This window comes from Falco peregrinus, chromosome 16, assembly GCF_023634155.1.
Source record: "Falco peregrinus isolate bFalPer1 chromosome 16, bFalPer1.pri, whole genome shotgun sequence".
Taxonomy (NCBI): Eukaryota; Metazoa; Chordata; class Aves; order Falconiformes; family Falconidae; genus Falco; species Falco peregrinus.
In genome coordinates this window covers 3,887,421-3,908,498 of record NC_073736.1, presented here as the reverse complement: position 1 = coordinate 3,908,498, position 21,078 = coordinate 3,887,421, and the positions used below count along the sequence as shown (strand labels likewise).

The window sequence follows — 21,078 nt, the reverse complement described above, 5'->3', positions numbered from 1 at the left end:
AGGATCTGGGGGGGCAGCCCCGGGCAACCCTCGGGGTGGCAGTGGGGACGGGGACCTGCCGGGGTTCTGGCCCTGCTGCAAAGTGAGGAGGGGGACGAAGTGAGTGGCGAGGGCAGGATCTGGGGGGGCAGGGGAGGGGCTGCGTGGGGCAGGGGCTGGTGCTGGCAGCTGGGGGCCTCAGTGTCCCTGTGCCACGCGTGGGAGGGCGCGGGAGGGGGGTAGATACATCCCCACCGCATCGGCTGCTGGTGCCTCGGTGGGGGGCGAACACCCCCCGGACCCCCGCACCCCCAGAGCCCCGGTTGAGGACAGGTTGTAGAGACCCCCGACGGGGCGGGCTGGGGGGTGTGTGTGTGTGTATGTGTGTCTGTCCTGGGGCTGCCCGTGGGACCAGCATCCCCACGCGTGGGGCAACGGGGCGTCCGCCCCCCCTCCCCCAAGGCGGGAGGCGGGGAGGGGAGGGTGGGGCCTCATTTTGGGCATCCCCCCCCCCCCCCCCCCCGGTCCCAGGCGGCTCCGCTTCTCCTCCCAGAGCAAAAATATTTGCATGCTTTTGCGAGCAGGACTTCCTGATCGCTCTGCATTGGCTGCAGGTAGAAAGCTGGGCAGAGCCGGAGGCACGGCCGGCCGGCCACATCTCCTGCAAACCTCTCCTGGAGCTTCATCTCCCCCCCCCCCCCCCCCCCCCGCCTTCCTCCTCCTCCTCCTCCTCCCCCCCCCGCCCCGTTCCCCTGGCTCCCCTCCTGCACGGCACATGTAAAAGTTGTGCGCGGGGCTCCCGCTGCCGTCCCGCTGCCCGTTGCTGCCCGCAAGGAGCCGGGCTGGGATCGGGATCAGCCCCCCCAGCAGGGATCCGTCCCCCCGCCAGGCTCCCCTCGCCCCATGGTGGATTTCGGGACGGGAAGGTGACTTGGGGAAGCAGCGGCGCTGCGCCGGGGCCGGGGCGACCATGAATGAGATGTCAAGTTTCCTGCACATCGGGGACATCGTCTCCCTGTACGCCGAGGGCTCCGTCAACGGCTTCATCAGCACTTTGGGGTGAGTGGGACGCTCCCCTGGCTGCCCGCCAGCCAGCTCGGCCACCGGGATGGGACAGGATGGGATGGGGAGGTGGTGCTGAGACTGAGCCCGCTGGGGAAAAGGGGCTGGAAAGCTCTGGGTGCCCACCAGTGAGCCCTGCCACCAGGATGGGATGGGATGGGATGGTGGTGCTGAGCCTGAGCCCGGTGGGGAAAAGTGGCTGGGAAGCTCTGGGTGCTGCAGCAAGGGGGGGCACAGGTGCTGGGCAGGGGAGGCTGTCTGCCCCCGGGTTCTTCTCCGACTCCAGTTGCTGCCAGGGGCAGGATGTGGCTCTGGAGGGACCCTGCAGCCCACCCGCTCCGGCAGCCTGAAACTGTTTCATAGAATCATAGAATGGTTTGGGCTGGAAGGGACCTTAAAGACAATTTAGTTCCAACCCCCCTGTCGTGGGCAGGGACACATTTTCCCCGTTAGGGGCTGGGGGAGATGAAATGGGCTTACGCAGCATGAGGGGTTGGGGGGGTGTTAAGAAGGGGTTGGGGGTGGCTGAGGGTGATGGCAGGGGCAGCCGGGGTCCCTCCTGGGGCACGGGGTCATGACAGGCTTCCAGCTCTGTCCGGTGTGGCTGGAGGCTGCTGGCCCTGGGACAGGCAGTGATGGCTCTCACTGTCCCCCCTTGGGATCCCACACATTTGGTGGTCAGCAGGAATGGCTGCAGAGCCACCAGCATGCGGGTGCCCATGGCCACCAAACGCTCCTTAGGGCTGGGGGGACCAGGGCACTGCTGGGTCCAGGCTGAGCCAGCTCCTTGCAGCCTCCTGGACATGTCAGCACGGGCGAGGGCATCTCACAGCCCCAACCCAGGGGGATGAGCGGAGAGCTCGGAGACCTGTCCTGGATCCCTTCTGTTTCCGTGCAAGCCAATGGTACCCAGGCAAAGCCAGGCCAAGACGATGCCCTTCTCCATCCTCTGGCTGCTTGCTCCCATTGGGAGCGTTTGCCCTGCGGCGCGGGCAGAGGCTGTGTCCCCACGGTGTGAGGGCTCCAGCAGGGCTGCTGGATGTCCTGGGGCACGGGTGGGTTTTTTCCTTCTGCCGAAGCAGGGACCCAAACCTTGGCCACAGCCCCAGGCGGGTGGACGTGGGGCTGTGCCAGCGTGCCTGCCCCATGCTGCATGTAGGAGAGGCTGAGCTCAGCCAGGAATGCTGGCTTGGATGGGATTCCTGGGGCAGGAGCTGCCCGGCTCTGTAATCTGCGATGAATGCACTTGCTCCCACATGCCTATGTATAACCAGAGACGTACATACCTTCGCCTACACGTGTTCGTGCATCCACCGCTGGGCACACGCAACCTCTGGCTTAATACCCACGGAAGCCTTCCTCCAACTGGCTGCGGAATGCTCCCAGAAAGGGGCTGCTGGCTGCAACCGGGTGCAGACCCAGGCCCAAAATCCCAGTGCATGCATGCATGCAGTTATACGGTGCTGGGCAAAAGGTCCTGCACGTGCAGGATGCAGCCTGTCTGTGCCCAGCCCTCCCTGGATGGGTGGGAAGACATCCCAACGGTCCTTTTTGGAGACGTCTCCCTGTAGCTGGGCTGTTCCCCCAGTGCCAGAGCCATCCCGAGGCAGGGGCTGCAGCCTTGGCAGCTCAGCGCTGAGCACCCCTCCAGCCTGTCGGTGAAATCAGGTCTGGGGGAGGCTCTGCTGGGACCCGATGCTGGTTATCAGCCCATGGAGCATGTCCCAGTGGCTCGCTGGGAGCTGAATTAAGAGCTGTGTAGGCTCTTTGGGGCTCCAGTCCCTTTGCAGCTCTGGCCCTCGGGTCCCCCTTGTTGCCGGGTGCTTCTCTACATTTATAAGCATCTGAAAAAGCAGGGCTTGCCTCTTCTTGAGGCCCCAGCCCCACTTTTGCTGGCCAGCCCCACTTTCCCGGGGTGCTGCTTTCTCCAGATTGTTTCCCACCCTCTGAAATTGTTTTCCCTTGTGCCCTGCGACCTGGGAGACCCAACCACACCTTAAATCACTCCTGCGATAAGGGACTGGGTGACTCACTGAGAGTGCTTGTCGTCCCTAAACCCTCCTGCCACAGCTTGGGACCTTATTTAGTTAATTTGCAAGGCAAATAGCTCTGCCAGCCCCGGGCAAGGTGCTGTGTGCCTGGCTGAGCACCCTGCCAGGGGTGCTCCTGCCATCCTTCCTTGCAGAGGGACTGGGTTTGGCTGTAGAATCACTGGGGGTCTGTGGTGGGATCCTCTGTTTGTATGGGATGATAGGTAATGTCACCAGGTGCTGGTCATAAGTGTCACGTTAAGGGATGTACCCCAACGTGCCGATGCTGTGGGGTCCATGGGGCGTCCTGGCTGATGTGGGGGTGAATGTCAACTAAATACCGATGTGGTGATGCTTACAGGCAGTGCTGTGGGGCACGGGGCTCTGCCCGTGGGCGCTCGGGATGCGCTGCTGGTGGGAGGCGCAGCGGAGTTTGGAGCCTCTTGCACCAAGCTCCTCCGCAGCCGCGTTTGCAAAATGCCTGGAGAGGCTGAGGAAGGGGAAAAAGGTCTGACAAGGGCATGGGGAGGGAGGTGGGCTACACGCGGGGGATGCTTCCTCTTGCCTGTCTCCACTGCAGCTCCTGTGGCGTGTTAAACTCATTAACCCCAGTGCTTTGTCACTGGTGGTGCCTGGCCCGGAGGCAGTGGGGCTGGGAGCCCAGCCGCTCCAGTGGCAGCATGGAGCCCTGCCCTGCTCTGGGCTGGGAAGGGTTTCATCCAGAGGACACCGGCTTCTCTGGCCACCCTCGCCTTCGGAGGGGCCGGGTACCATCGTTTGCAGGAGCTTGCCGGGCTCTTACCAGCTCCACCACAACAGCAGCAGCTTTCCCTTGAGCCCCGGCTGCATGGGGGTACCTGGGGGCTGGACTGGCTACCTGCACAGCACCAGCCAGGTGGCCCCCGGTCAGTGGAATGCCTTGAAAAGCAGCGAGGAAGCAGAAGCAGGCCCCTTATTAACACTAAGTCTCGATTTAATTTATTTTATTTTACTTTTTGAGGTGCTTTCGTCCTTTTTGTACAGGGAGCTTGCTGGGGATGGCGGAGGGGGTTGGTGGCAGAGGTGGGGGGAGCCCTGCCGTCCCTGGCTGAGCCTCCTCTGCTCCCAGTCCCCCCCAAATCACACTGTCGAAGGCCCCCAAGCACAAACCCTTCCTCCTGCACATGCTGTCCGCAGCGGGCGTTTGCTTGGAAGGAGGAAAAACATCCCGCCGAAGGGTGGGGAGCACTCCTGTGCGCTCCAGTGCTGGCCTAGGTGGGGGAACGCTGAGCCAAAATACCCAAACTAGCTAAAATGCTAAAGACAGCCCAAAAGGAGGAGGTTACTTAAGCAGTCCCATGGGAAGGCAGGGCGAGAGCTGGCTGCTGGGAAGCAGCAGCACCCTGAGGTGCTGGTGGAACTGGGCTGAGGGCAGCCACGCTGCTGGTCGCATCCCTTGGCTGTGCTGCTCTGCGCCCTGGGGGTGACATGGTCTATTGGAGGAGAGGTGGGGGACAGGACGGGTGTATCAGGGGTGCCAGAAGTGGTTCTGGGGACATGGGAAGGTGCCCAGAAGGAGTTTGTGAGATGCAGGGACCCAAGGGTGGGTTGGTCTTCCCTCTTGGCTTGATTTGAGGCTACTCCTGGCTGGGAGGTGGGACAGGGCTCTGCGGGGCCGCCCGACTTGACTGCCGTGGCTTTGCTACTGCAAATTAAAGGTGTCCGAGGAGATGGCAGCTTGAAAGAGTTTGGAGCAAAAGCAGCCACCTGGGGCAGGGATGTGGGGTCGATGCTGAGCAGCAGCTTTGCCGGGGCACGGCACCCCCCGCGGGGAGGTCATATGTGCAGCTGCTTTGGTGCTTAGGGACAACTCCAGGGAGATCTGTGCTTGGGGAGAGGGAGCTTTTGGGGCTGGGGTGGGGGGGAAGAACCGCTGGTGTGGGGTGTGCTGTGGGGATCATCCAGGCAAAGCAAACCAATGGCCAAGCAGGGAAAGGAGCTCAGAGACCTTGACGTGGCTCCTGCGCCAGCGTGAAGGATGGGGTGATGCTGGGAGCCCTGGGAGACATTGCTGTCATGCCTTCCCATCACATCTCATGTCCCTGAGAAGCCAGCACCAAATGGCTGGAGCCAGAGAGGAGCAGAAATGCAGTGCAGGTGCCTGTGCTTGCCAGGGAGGTGTGTGCCCCATCTCTGCCATCCCAGGGGGGTCCCAGGACCTGCCGGGAGCTCGGGGACCGGCACTGTGGGCTTGCAGCTGGGAAGGGCCGGTGGCAAACCTGCCGGAATGGCAGTTGGCTGTTTAAGGTGAAATAACACCTTTGATATCTGTAATTGTGATTGCAGGTGGATTTGCGGGGTGGAGCAGTTCAGGGAAACGCAGCTGGTTAAAGGGTAACTCCAGCATTGCCAGGTCAGGATGAACTTGTCTCTGCAGGGAGAAGCACACGGGGCCAAGAACGGCTTCTTCCTCCCGGCACTGGGACGGTGGGGGAAAAGCTGTATTTTTGTGGCTGCCCTGTGTTCCCTCACTTTATTTTTATTCCTCCCTGTCGGCTCAGTGCCCATCCTGTAGCCTGAGGCAGAGGGGCTGAGCTGGCCCCATCCCCAACAGCGAGCTCTCCTCATCATCATCCTCTTCCTCACCTCCAGAGGTTGGTTGGGCTTTGTGGGGATGCTCCTGCCTGCCTTGGGGCTCCCCTTCTCCCACAGCACTGCAACCCCCCGCACCCCTGGACCATGGCGTGCTGGAGCTCCCCTCGGCATCGGCTGTGTGGCAGCCGAGGAAGGCTCCCTCCTCTTCCTCAGCCCAGGTTTGCATCGCAGGAGCGGTGCATCCCTGTCAGCCCCAGCTGGTTGCCATCGCTGGGGAAGCTCGGGGTGTCTGACCGCCGTGGATCGCAGCGCTGGATGAGCTGCTTTTCCCCTGACCTCCGGCGAAGGCTCTGCCTCGCACGAGGCCAAGCGCTCTGGCCCCGGGCCAGGGAATCACTTTGTGCTCAATATTTTAAAGCACGCAGAAAGCTCTGCTGGAAGCACAGCCATGACTTGCATGGCTTAAAGCTAACCAGATGCTTTGCCCGCGTTTTGCTGGGCTGTGGGCAGCAGGCTCATCGATGCCCAGGGTCCAGCCCCTCGTGCTCCCTGCGGGTAATGGGATAAGGCAAAGCGTGAAATTTTCATCGCTGCACCCCGCCTGTTGCTTCCCTCCTGATCTTCCTCCAGGTGCTCCAACACCAGCAGCCTGTTTTCTCATTAACACCTGAGACATGAAAGCAGACCTCCGCATGCCCCGCATCCTCTCGGCAGCGAGTGCCCCTGCATCCCTGCTGCTCTAATAGCAGAGGGAGCTTCCATTTGCCCCATCCCGCTGCAGTAATGCTGGTTATTAGCAGAAGCTGTCCTGGCCCCCGCAGTCACCCAGGTGACTCATGTCCACTCTGTCAGAATCCTTTTTCTTTTCCGCGATTTTTAACCGAAGAATGTTAGTCCAGAGTATCAGTTTAATAAAAGTAACACTTGGCGTTCCTGCAGAGCGTATAATCCTAGTATTAAAGATGCTGAAACTGCCATGAGATCATTAACTATAATTAAGACTTCCAGCCTGGCAGGTCACTATCTCTAATCCTGCCTGGTGGAGAGGTAACGCTGGGCACTGGGAAGCAGCAGGCGAATGCTGCAGGCAGAGCTGGTGTGGGTGGGAGGCCTCTGTGCTGTTTGCTTTGGCACTGGAAATGGGCCACGCAGGTCAGGCGCTTCCTCGGAGACCCCTTGTGACAATGGAGGATTTTTTATTTTTTCATGTGCGCAGGTGAGTTGGGTGCTCTGCTTTTGTAGGCACTGGTGGGAGCTGGGCACGTGCCTGGCTCCGTGAGCTGGACCCGTGGGCTGGTCAAGGCTCAGCCTTTGGTGGTCTTCGTTCCCAGGCACATCAGAAGTGTTTGTTCCTCCCTGTGTCCCATGAAAATACTAGAAATAGAAACCAAAACCACCTACAAGTGGCACCGGAGCTGGGCTGAGGCTTTGCATATGCCCTGCAGGGTGAGATGTGTGGTACGTTCCCTGCCCCCAGCTGTCTCTCCTCTGGTTTTTCCCCTCTTTCCCTGTCCTCCCAAGGCTCCGCGCCCCGCAGGAGTTTGGGAACGTGCCCGACTACTTCCCTGCTGTTATGGTGCATGGAAAAGGCATTGTGTTTGGGCAGCCCTTGGTCGGGACCCCAAACCCCCCCATGCTGCTGACCATGAGTGTTTGCAAAGCCAAGGCAATCCTGTCTGGCAAACAGCTCACTGTGTGTTTACTGAAACCTTGTGGGTTTGGGGTTTTTTGTGCAATCTTCTAGGTCTTTGCTAATTGTTTCTAAGCTTCTGCTGCCACCAAAAGCGTTACAGAAATTGCTTTTCTCTCTTTATTTGAAGTCTAAGGTTAATCTCCCCCAGCCCCTGGGAGCTTTAAAGATAAGAGGGAGCTGGTGGCGGGGGCAGTGGCAGTGCTGGGTGTTCAGAGCACCCTGTCAGCCCGCGCCTCCGCTGCCAAGGACGCAGCAGCACTGGGGTCCCCCGGGGTCCCAGTCGGTTAGCACAGAGGCCAAATTCCTCTCTGTGGAGCTATTGAAAGGAATTTTCCCCTCCTCCGGAGAGTGGCTGTGCTGGGGAGACTGGATCTGTGAACAAGGGATCGGTCTCTTTTGCCAACCCTCTGCAGCGCAGCGTGTTCGTCTCCAGCAGGTTTGTGGGGGGTGTTGAGAGCCCCTTGGGGAGCAGAAGGAGCAGCATGGGCTCCGCTGTGCCCTGTGCTGCCGTGCTACATGCATGCACCTCATTTCTCTAGGCAGCATCTTCCCTCCTGTCCCAGGGACAGAGCTGCCCCCGCCATGGGTGCTCCCTGCCGGGTCCTGGGTGCATTCCTGCATCCACCCGGCTGCCTGAATTCAGCCTCCGCAGGTGGGGACACGCTTCTCACTTCCTTGCCCGTGGCAGGAGCGTAGTTTCTCTGGCTGCATCGCTTCCCAGGGGACGGGAGAAAGCGGGCGAGCGGGTACAGCCTGTCTTGCTGGAGCACCAAGTTCCCTTGAAAGCCTCCCGGGTGGTGCAGACGGGCTCCTGGTGGCCCCGGCGCCATAAGCTCCTCGGGCGATGCTCATCCCCCTGCGCTTTGGGTGCCAAGCAGAACCCCATGCCCGCGTTGTGCTTTGCTGTTCTTGGTAACTTTGAAAAGCAACATCCCTGCCATCCCAAAATGGGTCCTCAGCACCCGAGGCCAAGCCCGCGGGGTTTTGCTCAACGCTGGGAAAACAAAGAGGTGGTCAGGGAGGAGAGGCACAGCCCTTTGCATCTGATGGGCAGAGCCAGCACCCCTGGTCAGATAATAATTAATAACTGGTTTTTGGGGGGCCCCTGCCACCTCCATCTGCAGCAGCTACACCCTCCATGCCCCTGCGGGGCGAGCTGCCAGCCAGAGAAGGAGAACCATTGAATGAAAGTTGAACTCATCACATTTTTGCCAGATTAACAATGAAATAAGACTGCAGCCAGTGTGCTGTGCAGGGGAGTGGATTCGGCTCAGCCGGGAGCTGGGCAAGGCAGGATTTGCTCCAGCAGGGAGCAGGCGTCAGAGCCTCCCACACGGGTCACCGAGCAAAGAGCCCGGAGCGTGGCTGACATGGAGCATCGTGGTTCTTCGCTGCCGATTTGTATCTGTTTGCCCCAAGGGACAGGGATGGAAAATGCACGTGAAAGAAATGGACGGTGGTGAACAAGGGGTGACGTGTTCGGAGCAAGCACCCAAGAGCGGCTGCTTGCTCCGGGAGCTGAGCATTGTCGTGCTAAATATTTATAGAGTGCAAATGGGTGGGAAACAGGATGATGTCGCTTTGGGCCAGGTGACAGTGGCACGGTGCTGTGGTTTGTGGTGAAGTCGCACGGCTCACTTGGGCCCCGCTGTCGTCTCATCATTTCTGACACCCTGCTTCTGGTTTTTGTCCCCACGCAGGCTGGTGGATGATCGGTGCGTGGTGGAGCCAGCCGCTGGCGACCTGGACAACCCACCCAAGAAATTTCGAGGTGAGGCTGGGACTGGGCTGGGGCAGCTCCATCACTGCCGTGAGCATCCTCAGTGATGATGCTGGCCCCGAGCATCCATGCCAGGGATGGGGAGAGGGGTCCCAGCTAGCCTGGGGCTGGGATGTGCTGCTTGTCCTTTGCAGAGGAGCTTGGAGGGTTCTGGAACAGCCTCCATAGCCTTATTTCTGTGGCTTGGCCAGACCACCTACACTCCTCTGTTGGCCTCTGGGGCTATTTATTAGAACCACCTCCATGGTGGGATGGTCCTTGGGGCCCCTTAGCCCAGCCCTAGGGAGCAGGGGTGGCTGGAAACCATCTTCTGCAGAGGTGGGTCCGACCATCCTAAAATGCAACCCTAGGGATACTGATATCCTGGGTGTCTACCACCAGGAGCCAGGGACAACAAGGGACAGACAGAGGGGCGGCTGCAGCAAGCAAACCATTTCAAGGCAAGCCTGTTAGCACTTAGCACTAATTACATCTGCTGTGCTTGGCTGCACCTCAGAGAGAGCCAGGGGATTAAGCCGCCCATTTAAGAGGCAGGCAGGGTTTAGGGAGTGATGGTGAATCCCCATCTGTCCTTGGCCCGTCAAGTTTCATGCTGTGGCGTCTCCTCCGGCGCTTGGGGCTGTGCTTGTTGTTTCCCATTTGGGCGAGGGGCAGCCCCAGGCAGAGCAGGCAGGTCCAGGCGGAAAAGAGGATGAGTCAGTGGAAGCTGGGGCGGCTCCTGGCCTGTGGAAACGGTCTGGAGAAGTTAGGACCAGTTGCTGGGAAAAGTAGCTTGTGCCTCCTGCTTCCCTGATTTCAAGCCCTGGGGCTGGCTGGCCGGGTTGCCTCAACCTTCAGGCTCCCCGGGGAGCCCTGGGGGATCACGTCTCTTGCCCTGGGGGATCACGTCTCTTGCCCTGGCATCACATCTCTGCCCTACGCTGCACCTACCTGGGAAATGCTATTTTTGTGCCTGGCTGCACCGTGTGCTTGTCACGCTGCAAATGCAGCATCCCAGGGAGCATCCCAGTTGGGTTTGAGTGCTCCGGGGCATGGAGCTGGGAGTGTACAGAGAGCTGTGAAATTTCCCCAAACCGGTGAGCACGGTGTTGGATTTGGGGTTTGGGTTAGGGCAGCTGTTCCTTTCATCCCAGCAAATGTCATTTCAGGCCCCCTTTTAAAAAGGAATCTTTTAAAATACTGGTTTCCCACGCTGCTTTGTGCCTTCTCCTTTTTCTCAGGGTTTCTTTAACATCCCGCAGTGGGGTGCCGTGCCGGCACCCTTCCCCACGAGGGTCCCACCTGAGCAGCCAGCTGCCTCTTCATGAGAGCTGTTGCCACTAATTTGCATGTGGGGCTGATTAACAAGCTACCCGACAGCTCCCCAGAGTCCCGCACAACCCGGGGAGCCATCCTGTTCCTGGATATTGGTGGAATTTCACCTGGGGCTGGATGGAAAGAGCTGGAAACAGGACAGCCGGTGCAAGCCTTGTCCCAGCAGCCACACCATCTCCCTGCCTGGACATGGGTGGGTGTTGGATCTCTTTTCCAGGCGAAGCTTTGGGCTCGACTCAGCCCTGCTCCATGCAAACCCCTATCAGGATATCCAGCTGCTTGTTTTAATGGCCGGAAAAGTAGCAGTCTGCCTTCTCGATAGCTATCACCGCAAGGGAGGTAAAAACAACGGACTGCTGCTGTTTCCTTGCAGCAGCGGCAAGAGGCTTAAGAGGATTTTCATGTGCTGCTGCCGTCCCCGTATCCTGCGGCCGGACCCTGCCCTATCCTGCGCTGCAGTGAGACGCATGTGGGTCACGCCGGGGTCTGGCTCGGCTTCCCGGTGGGAAACAGGACCCTTCTCCCGGAGTCAGGTCCAAATGGTTTTTTGGAAATGCCAACCTCCCCCGGGAGCCGGTCCCTGCGGTGAGGGACACAGCCGCCTGCCTTGCACCGGGGCTCAGCCCTCCGAGACACCTGGCAGTTATTTGCTTTTTTTTGCGGTTTCTTTCCCCCAGCCAAGGCTCTTCCCAGCCCTGCGTTCAGGCACGTCAGGAAAAAAGCAAATAAACCGCTTCGATCCTGTGCTGAGCCAGCACCGTGCTGCAAAGCCAGTGGGTGGTGAGACCCCCGGTTGTGCCACTGCCCCAAGTGCCCCACGGCCCCCGCTGCGGGTTTGCGGGAGGTTTTGTCTCCGTGGCTGTGTGGGGTGGTGGCAGGTTGGCCGAGCATCGCTCTGCTGGGCTGCTCCCACCAGGCAGTGCTGACATGGGAGTTTTCCTCAACTTCCCTCTTTTCCACCCACCATCCATCCATCTTGCAAAAAAATTGTCGGTGCTCAGGCCGGTGCCAAAATCTCCGGCTTCCAGCATGAGCTTTGCTGGAGACTTTCTGTGTGCAGACGATGCTGTGCCTCAGTTTCCCTCTTTGCAAAAGAAGACTTAATACCAAGATGGGGATGTCAGGCATCCCCTCTGGGCAGGGCGTGCTTGGAGCCAGGGGTTTGATTTACACCTCTCTCTTAATAGCTATGTTGGTTTTTTTCACTCCCCCTTAGTTTCTACTTTCTACCAGGTCCTCTTGCAGCCTAATTAGCAATTTAATGCAAACGATGTAAGGTGCTGCAGGTGGCCCAAGCATTCCTGTAGCCCTGCTCGGAGGCAGTGGGAGAAGGCAGCCAAGCATTGCAGCAGCTACACTCGGACCCCGGTGAAAAGCCCGGCGTCACGGCCTCCTTGGCACGGGATGTGCCATTAGCAAATAGACCTGTAAAACGAAATGTGAAACTTGGCCCTTTCCCAGCAGCCCAAGCCGGTGAGAACTGTGCTCTGCACTTGTTTGTTCGTCACTCCCAGGTAAATAAATACGTGCTTGCCAGCTACTTGGGACTGGGGCCAGAGATGGAAGTGATTTTTTTTTTATTTTTTCTTTTCTTTTTTGTGTCTGAAGTTTCTGGGCTGCTATTTCAGGCGTAATTAGGGCGATCCAGGCTGCAGAGCCCTTCCTTCCCTCGCCCTGTACGGCTTCCAGCCCTGAACGAGGGTTTAGATGTGTCTCCTTGTCTCCAGGCATCTGCTTCTCCTGCTTCTATTCCCAAAGCATGGACCTGGCGCCTGCGCTTTCTGCCCCTCGTTCCAGCCACAGCAGCCTGGGGAAAAACAGGCAAACGGGGGCAATCTGCAGAGCAGGGGCGCAGTGCAGGTGTTTGGAGGAGCTGGGCTGCAAACCTGTGCCCTTCAGGTCCCCAAAGCGTTTCTTGTAGGGCTTGGAATGTGCTTGTTGCCGTACAGATTTCAGGAGCTCGTAGCTTCCATAACCCATAGCAGAGGCTCCCCGCGAGCGGCCGCGGGAGAACAGCAGCGTGGTGGCAAAACCGGTGGATCCCGACGGGTGTCCCGTGGGTAGCGCAGCGAGGGAGATGTGGAGACGTGTCCTGGTCTCACAGAGCCTGTGTCCTGCTGGCTTCCCTTTCTCCCAGCAGGATCTTCTCCTCCTTTGGTACAGCTGGGCTGCATCAGTGCTTTTTTCTTCCCCTGAGGTTTTCCTTCCCAAATTGCACGGCTGTTTCTGATGGAAATAGTTCTAACCACGAGTCCAAGAAGCGGAGTCACTGCTGGACTCATTATTTTCCCTGATTTGAAACTAATCCACCAGCTAATAGAAGGTGACCAGTCCCAACCACGTCTCCCTTGGACCCCCAGCGGCGGACAGGGTTGTTGGGGGGTAGCAGGACCACCTCGCAGCGATGCTGCTGGCACAGGAGCAGGACCCCGGAGAAGTCCTCTCTCCCGCCCCTCAGTGACACTGGTCCCACTGGGGACACACTGGTGGCCGGTGACTGTACGGCTGCTGCAGCCTCATTCTTGCCGTCCTCTCCTCCCAGACTGCCTCTTCAAAGTATGTCCCATGAACCGCTACTCGGCCCAGAAGCAGTACTGGAAAGCCAAGCAAACCAAGCAGGACAAGGAGAAGATCGCGGATGTGGTGCTGCTGCAGAAACTCCAGGTGAGCCGACGTGAGGGGCCATCCCCCCCAGAGTGCACAGTCCCCATGGGGTAGTTGGATGATGACATCCAAACCTCTCGCTGTGCAAATCCTGGCGTGTTTTGCTTCCCAGACAACAGCCTGCGTGGAGGCCAGGACCTGCCCTGGGTTTTGGTGTCCTTGGGGTGTCCCCCTTCGCTCAGCTCTGTTGTCTCCTGTCCCACCGCCCTCCCCTCCCCATGGACCACTAGCCACAGCCACCGTTTCTAGAGGAACGGCTCCTAGAGCTGTCAGCTCTTAATTAATCACAGTGTCTTAATAAGGGGGTTGAGACAGGAGCTCTATCAGGTGTTTTGCACTGGGGTCTGCAGGGTGGTCCCCGGAGGGGCTGGCCCCCAGGGATGCAGGCTGCACCCTGGGTTACCCTTCTTGTGCAGCGCTCTTATCCAGCCTCGGATGTGGGAGGCAATTGACCCTTGGATCCTGCCGCTGGCTCCTGACGGCTCCTTTGCTTTTGTGCCATGCCAGCACATGTGCCCTTGGCGCAGCGGGGAGCCCTGGGCAGCGCGGCGTGGCCGTACTCAGTCCACGCTGTGACAGCACAGGGCGAATACAGCAGTGACCAAGAAGCCACAGATGATTTCGTTGCTCCTGGTGCAAGGGAGATGTCCCAGGGAGGACCTGCAGAAAAGGATCCAGGGGACTGAGCTGGTGGGGAGAGGAAGGGAGAGCAGCGATGCTGCTTTTGGGATGAGAGGTGATGCCCACCTGCCTTGCCACCCTTGCTGCCGTGCCCAGCTTTTGCCGTCTCAGCCCTTCTGATGCTCCTGGTGGGGAGGAGCCCGTGGCAGAGGTGCTGTGTGAGCACAGCCCCACACACCCCGCAGCACCCAGGGGTGCCTGGCGCGGAGGAGGAAGCTGCCATGGCCAGGTCTTGCTCCAAAGGTCTGTGGAAGAGAAAGGCTCTGTTGACTTCCACGAGGTTTGGAAAAGGCCCATGTTAAACATTGCATAATCGCCTCAGCTGGCGAGGCCCGAGGATGATTCATAAAACCGAAGCTCAGGAGAGATTCATTAAATCATCTCATGAGGCTTCAAGCCCAGCCCCACCAGTCCGGGTTTGCCTTTGGGGACCGAGGTCTGATGCAGTGTCCGGACGGGGTGTCCCAGCTTGGTTCAGAGATGCCGGTCGAGGGTCAGTGCCTCCTGCTGCAACCAGCCCTGTGTGGCTGCTGGTGTGGGGAAACACTATTTCCCTGCTCCGGTTAAACTGTAACTTGTAAGGTCGACAGCTGTACTGGCCGTGACTGGACAGTGAGGCTCATTTCTGAGCCTGATTGATTGCACCTTGGTTAAGATTTGTCTTAAAGAGATTCTGTCATTTCCTTGCTCCTTTCCGCCTGCTCCTGGTGTTGCCCTTTTGGCAAATGCTCCTCCGGGTCTGGACGGAGAGCTGGGGGAGCCCGGCCAGGGAGGGGGTGCTCGGCAAAGCACTGTCCCTGCTGCTGCAAAGCCCCTGGGTGTCCTGGCAGGGCACTGGGCTCCAGGCTGGAATTTATCAGCGTCTTCCGCAGGCTGAAAACATCTTCCAGCCCATGGAGATAATTTCCTGAAGCAGATGTAGCCCGCGTCTTCAGCGGAGAAACCCTGCTCAGCCATCCACGATGCCCACGGTTACCTTTCCGAGCTTGTGCTCTTGCACTGTTGTTTTTAAGTGGGTTTAAGGCACTTTTTTCTTGTTTTCTTGGCTGACTAACTGCAGGTGCAGCCAGATGCTGTGCCAACATTCCCTCCCCGTTCTGCTGATCTCTCCCCACCCTCCCTGCACCCTCCCAGGCTGCCCACCCCCACGTGTGACCCTGACACCCCATCCTGCCGTGGCCTGGGGACAGACTTTGTCCCATCCAAGGGAACATCAGCCCCCATGGACTTGCATGCTTGGGGCAGCCAGTTCCCCCTCCCAGCCCCACTGGCTTTCGGCAAGGGAGGAGCTCAGATCTGGACGCAGATTTAGGACATTCCGCGGTGCCGGATCTCTCACCGGCGCTGTATTGCTCCATGGGGCTGTTGTTAAATTCCCAGCTCTGCAATCGGTGCAGAATTTCTTGGCAACAGGTTTGTTTTCCTGATAGCAGCAGCCACCGCCACAGGGCTCACATCCCCGGGTGGCCCCCAGAGCTGCGTGGGGACGGAGGGTTAACTGAAGTGGTGGCAACGTTCAAAAGAGCAAAGGGTGCACAAACAACGTGTGCCAGGCGTGTTCAAAGCCCCAGCATCGCCTGCTCGGGGACTCACGGATGGACTGCCCCATCCTCGCCGTGCGGAGCTGCGATTTCAGCTGGTTCCCAGTTCCTCTGCTATCAAGCGAAAGGAAGGGAAAGCAGGATGGGAAGGGGTGGATGCTCTCCCAGCTCCATCCCTTGCTGCCGTTCCCCATCCCAGCCGCGGGGGAGCTGGGCTGGCACTGCCCAGGCTGTGCCCAGGCTGGCGCCGGGGTGGTTGGCGCGCCTTCGCCGTTCCCAGACGGATCTGCTGCGGGAGCAAGTTCTTGTCTTGCTCCATGTACATCAACATCACTCTGCTGAGTGTCAGAGTGTCATGGAAAATCTCTGGGGTTTTGGAGAGAGGGACTGCAAGCAGTGCTGAGCAATTCACTGTTGGGGCATCTTAGCCGGTGGGGACCCATCCTGCTGCATCTACTGCAGCAGGTCTGGACCTGCAGCCGTCTCTGGGCACAGCACCACCGGCACAGCGCCTTTTGCTCTTTGGTCTTGGTGCTGCCAGGAGACCCCAGTCCCCACGCCCCTGCTGCAGCGGGGCTGAGATGGGTGCATTGCCCCAGTCCCTGGTTTGTGCACAGAGTCCCCTTTTGGTGCTGCCCTGTGAGACCTGCTGGGGTTTTGGGGGAATTCCAGTGCCATTTTGTCGCTGTCATAATTTTTAAATCCTCGGTTTAAAGCTTGCATGGAGTTCATACAGCTGCTCAGGGCCACACCGTGGTCCTGGGCTGAGCTTTTGGATGCTAAGGACCATAGTGTAGCTCTGGCCTGCGTTGTCTGGGGGACAGAGTGATGCTGATGCTGGATCCCAGCCCTGTCCCACCCTCCCCGTAGCTGAGGGTGCGGGTGGCCTCTCTGGGACACGCTCCCGCAGAGTGAGGAGGGTGCTACTACACTCAGCTCTCCTCCTTTCGGCATTCAGCATGCGGCCCAGATGGAGCAGAAGCAGAACGAGACAGAGAACAAGAAAGTGCATGGGGACGTGGTGAAATACGGCAGCGTCATACAGGTACAGGCGCGTCTTACCCCTCCTCCGCGCTCGGCAGATGAATTTTTTTTTGGGGGGGGGATGCACAGATCCAGCACATATGAGCCAGGCAGCTGCTGGGAAGCAGCTTGTGGGAGACCTCCTGGGTACGCCCAGCCTGGGGGGCTGTACTGCTGCAGCTCACCCCAGCATTTGCTTTTTCCAGCTTCTCCACATGAAGAGCAACAAGTACCTGACGGTGAACAAGCGGCTGCCAGCCCTGCTGGAGAAAAACGCCATGAGGGTGACACTGGATGCTACCGGCAACGAGGGATCGTGGCTCTTCATCCAGCCCTTCTGGAAGCTGAGGAGCAACGGAGATAACGTGAGCGCGGGGCTGAAAAGCCCCTAAATGAAGATGTGCAGAAAGCAGCGTGCGTGCTGCCTGCCAGGGCTCAGCTCCCCACCGGCTGCCCGGTCTCATCCTCGCTCCTCCCTTTCCCACTTTGCTCCCCAGGTAGTCGTGGGAGACAAAGTCATCCTGAACCCTGTCAACGCCGGGCAGCCGCTGCACGCCAGCAACTACGAGCTTGCTGACAACGCTGGCTGCAAGGAGGTACGGCGAGGCTGGGCTGCCTCGGCATGGTCTGGCTTTTAGGGCTCGCCTGGTTGGTTTTTTTTTTTTCTTCCTTTTTTTCTTGTCCCAGGGATCTTGACCGTGCTCTCTTGCTCCTTAGGTGAACTCTGTCAATTGTAACACCAGCTGGAAAATCAACCTTTTCATGCAGTTCTGCGACCACATGGAGGAAGTGCTGAAAGGGGTAAGGAAGGAGGTTCGGCTGCCGCCGGCCACCTGGGACATGACAGGCTCCAGGGACCCACCACTGGGTCCCCTGCAGGGACAGGACATGTGAACAGCCGTTTGGCTCTGTGACAAGGGCAGAGGAAAGAGAATCCTGCCTTGAGGACCTTAATTTCTGGAAGAATTCATCAAGTGGAGAACGTAACAGCGAGCTAGAGTTGGATATTTTAGTATCCTGGCAGCAGGTACCCAGGGGGGCATGCAATTACCCTCTGCCTTATTGTATTAAATTGGCTCTCGAGGACAATACGAGGCACACATAGTACCAGCAGCGGCTTCTAGCTGCGAGGACAATTTTCGGCTGTTTAGCCGTGCAGCAGGGCTGGCTGTTGCCTGGGAAAGGAACTTTCCCTGCAGAGCTATTGTTTGGCTCTGAAGTCCTCCAGGAAGCAGCTGGATGGATATTGATTGTTATGATCTTACAGACCCTCGTCCCCAGGCGCTGCACTTATCCCCAGCTTCCCGCATGCAGTGCATCCTCCTCCCTGGGGCGTTAATGCCTTAAACACATTGGTGAGCAGAGCCTCTGCCCGCTCCAGGGGTGTAAAGTGGTGGGTTTGCACCCATTTTACATCCCGGGGAGTGGAAGCAGAGGGAAGCGAGTAAAGGGAGCGATGGCATTGCAGAGTGCGGGGTGCCCCGTGCCCGTGCAAGGTGCCTTCCCCTGGGTTGAGAGAAGCATTTGTGCTGCCAAAAGCAGGTTTTAGCACAGCTCAGGGAGGTAGGACTGGAATTGCTGATGGTGTCCTGCCATGCCATGGCTGGGAGCTGTGCCCTGCTCTGGACCGTGTGTGGGGGCAATCCCATCCTGTGGGTCGTAGGAGAAGATGCATTGGCTTGTAGGAAAACCATGTCCCTGGGTCTCACCACCATGTCCTCATCCAGGGGGATGTGGTGAGGCTCTTCCACGCCGAGCAGGAGAAGTTTCTCACCTGTGACGAGTACAAAGGCAAGCTGCACGTCTTCCTCCGCACCACCTTGAGGCAGTCGGCCACCTCGGCCACCAGCTCCAATGCCCTGTGGGAGGTGGAGGTGAGCGGGGAGGGCATGGAACGTGTGTCTGCAGGCTTTCGGGGTACCTCTGAGGGCCACTGCACTTTCACCCGGGGGGGTTTGCTAGAAGGAATGGTTATCTCTATACATTGCCATCTCTGGTAGCCTGACTGCCCTGGTGAAAGCTGGCACGGAGCTCCAGGTCTTGTGAGGGTGCTGGGAACCGTGGCTGCTGATGGATGGGTGCTGGTGTCTGTCTGAGCTCCACACCCTGAGTACATTTGCTCGTGGCCGCCTTGGAGATAGGACGGGGCTCTTATCACCAGCGTGTTTGCCTGGGGTCAGCGGAGGCTGGGAGACAGGACCGGCATCCCGGCTCCACACAGCCCCATGCACCGTCACCTCTGCTTCTCCCAGGTGGTCCACCACGACCCGTGCCGAGGGGGAGCCGGGCACTGGAACGGCTTGTACCGCTTCAAGCACCTTGCCACAGGCAACTACCTGGCAGCGGAGGTAAGGGGGTGAGCAAAGGGATGCAGAAACCTGCCCTGCCCTCGGGAGGCTGGTGCCATCCCTTGCAAAGGCAGCGCCCCCCCTTAGGCAGAGCAGCGATGCTCAGGGTGGCCTCTGGCCCCACTCCAGTTTGATTTCAGAGTTTTCCTGCCCCCAGCCTCCGCAGCTCCTTCTTGCTGGCAGGAGGCATTGGCACTGGGGCTGGGAGCATCATCCTCATTTACTTGTTTGCCAGGCTATGTTTTCCCACCGCAGTCCCCCTCCCCACGGTGCAGGGGTTCGCTCACCAAATTGCTGTTCCTGTCACCCTCCTCTTCTGGCCTGGGGGGACAGGAGGGGGTGGCCGGGGGTTTCCTCTGGGCCAAGGGGCTGTACCAGTGCAACCTCCTGGTGCGAGGGAAGCAGGAGATAATTTATCCTGCTGTCCTTGCCTGGGGAGGGTGTGGGCAAAATCTGGGCCTGGAAACACGGTCTGCCAGATTTTTTTGCTCCCATTTAAGACCAGCTCAAGGCCTCCTGATAGAGGCACAAAGAAGTTGCTGCACTTAATATGATTTATTTGGTGCTATTGAGCTGCCATGACCAAGGGCTACACCCTGCTGCCAGGGGAGCAGGCATGTGCCGGGGGGTATCTCGGTGCGCTTCCCTAGCTGGAGAAGACAACCAAAGGCAGCCCCCAAGGCCCTTTCCACCACTGTAGGATGGAAACCAGCAAATACTGGAGCTCTGAAATGACTGCTTTAAACCAAAAGACACTCAGGTGACATCATCTGCAGAGGAAAGAAGATCACAGGTTGATCCCCATCCTGGGTTGCTGCTGCCCGGCTTGTGGTGCTCACTGAGACCTCAGCCTCGAGGGATTTACAGCAAGAGCTCGTCTTGCTGCAACGCAGAGCCCCGGGTCTGCTCGCCAGGGCTCACCCTGTCCCACTCCTTGGGGACAGAGCGCTGTGCACTGGGGGGGTCACGTCCTCCAGCCCCATCTGGGCAGGTTTCCTCTCTCTGTGATGTGATCGAGGAAGGCAGGAATAGAGATAACACCCCCTGCTCAGGGTTTTGGAGGGACCGAGGGGGAGGACTGATAGCTGTCTTTCATCTCCCTCTTTAACTTTTCAGGAAAACCCAAGTTATAAAGGAGACGTGGCTGAGCCCAAAGCAGCGCCCACGGTGAGCTGTGTGCAGCCTCGCTAGCAGAAATGCTGCTGCCGCTGCCTGAAATCATGCCGTCTCTTAAAATCTGCCTGAAAGCAGGGAAATGCCCCAAAACAGAGCCCTCTGCGGGGACAGTGCTCGCACCGTGCCGCCGGGTCCTGCTTGGTGCCGAGGCTGCGGCCGGAGGCTGTCCCACCGCCCAGCAGAGCATCCCCGCATCCCGCACTGTAGAGTAGTATCCCTACATCCCGCTTGTGAGAGGACCCTGCCGCAATCTGTTGGAAGGGTCCCAGTGCATGTTGGATCCCCAGGCCACGGGGAAGTGCTGGTAGAAAAGAGATTTGGACTTCCAGGGGTTTTTTTTGCCTTGTTGCTGTCGGTGAGGTTTGGAGAAGGGATGGCCTCGTAGCTCAGGTGCATCGCGCCGTGCTTGTGCTCTTGCAGCCCCTCGTGCATCGCCGCGCTGCGAGGCTCAGCCCGGCATCTGAGCAAAAGCTTCTGCTCTGAGCGTAGCCGCTGCGTGTCTCCAACGCCATGCGCGCAGGGAGGCTGGGCTCAGCCCCGCGCCGGGCTCAGAGCCGCTTTCCCCACTGCAGGGGGGCAGCAGCCGCGCCAGCCGCAGGAACACCGGGGAGAAGATCAAATACCGGCTGGTGGCTGTGCCCCACGGCAACGACATCGCCTCGCTCTTCGAGCTGGACCCTACCACGCTGCAGAAGACGGATTCCTTTGTCCCGCGGTATGTAGAGCACATGCTGCCACAGGGGGGGTGAAATGAAGGTGGGCTCCATTGCGTGGTGTGGAATTTTGGCAAGTCTGTTCTTACAGGGGCTTTGCTGGGTGCTGGGGGGACTGGTGGGGGCTGGCGTGTCTGTGTGGGGGTCGCTCACAAGGACACGTTTTGCAGGAACTCCTACGTGAGGCTACGCCACCTCTGCACCAACACCTGGATCCAGAGCACCAACGTGCCCATTGACATCGATGAGGAGAGGCCCATTCGCCTCATGGTATGGCCCCGCTCCCTGCTCCCGTGCATGGATTTATCCCCTGTGCCCCAGTACCTCTTAGCATGCTCCTTCCCACCCATCACCCAGCCTTTATGCAGGGACTGAAATACCTTGATGATGTAAGGGGGTGGCTATACACCAGCCCAGAGCCCATCCCGGTAGCCCAGAGCCCATCCCGGTAGCCCAGAGCCCATCCCATCCCTTCTGATGGGGATGAACTGAGTCACTGA

At 59.0% G+C, this 21,078-nt stretch overlaps 1 protein-coding gene across 1 annotated transcript in view; it reads left to right on the top strand.

Annotated features, from left to right (window-relative positions):
* The first annotated feature begins 727 nt into the window (after nt 1-727).
* The window catches only part of ITPR3 (inositol 1,4,5-trisphosphate receptor type 3), a 43,642-nt gene continuing 23,291 nt past the window's right edge, over nt 728-21,078 (top strand). Inside the window, exons 1-12 of the mRNA XM_005239656.4 lie at nt 728-1,038; nt 9,039-9,109; nt 12,975-13,096; nt 16,277-16,363; nt 16,548-16,706; nt 16,839-16,937; nt 17,059-17,142; nt 18,069-18,215; nt 18,594-18,689; nt 19,806-19,856; nt 20,438-20,580; nt 20,749-20,848. Of these exons, the coding sequence (XP_005239713.2) occupies nt 950-1,038; nt 9,039-9,109; nt 12,975-13,096; nt 16,277-16,363; nt 16,548-16,706; nt 16,839-16,937; nt 17,059-17,142; nt 18,069-18,215; nt 18,594-18,689; nt 19,806-19,856; nt 20,438-20,580; nt 20,749-20,848 (1,248 nt within the window). The 5' untranslated portion in view covers nt 728-949. The remainder of the gene's footprint in view (nt 1,039-9,038; nt 9,110-12,974; nt 13,097-16,276; nt 16,364-16,547; nt 16,707-16,838; nt 16,938-17,058; nt 17,143-18,068; nt 18,216-18,593; nt 18,690-19,805; nt 19,857-20,437; nt 20,581-20,748; nt 20,849-21,078) is intronic.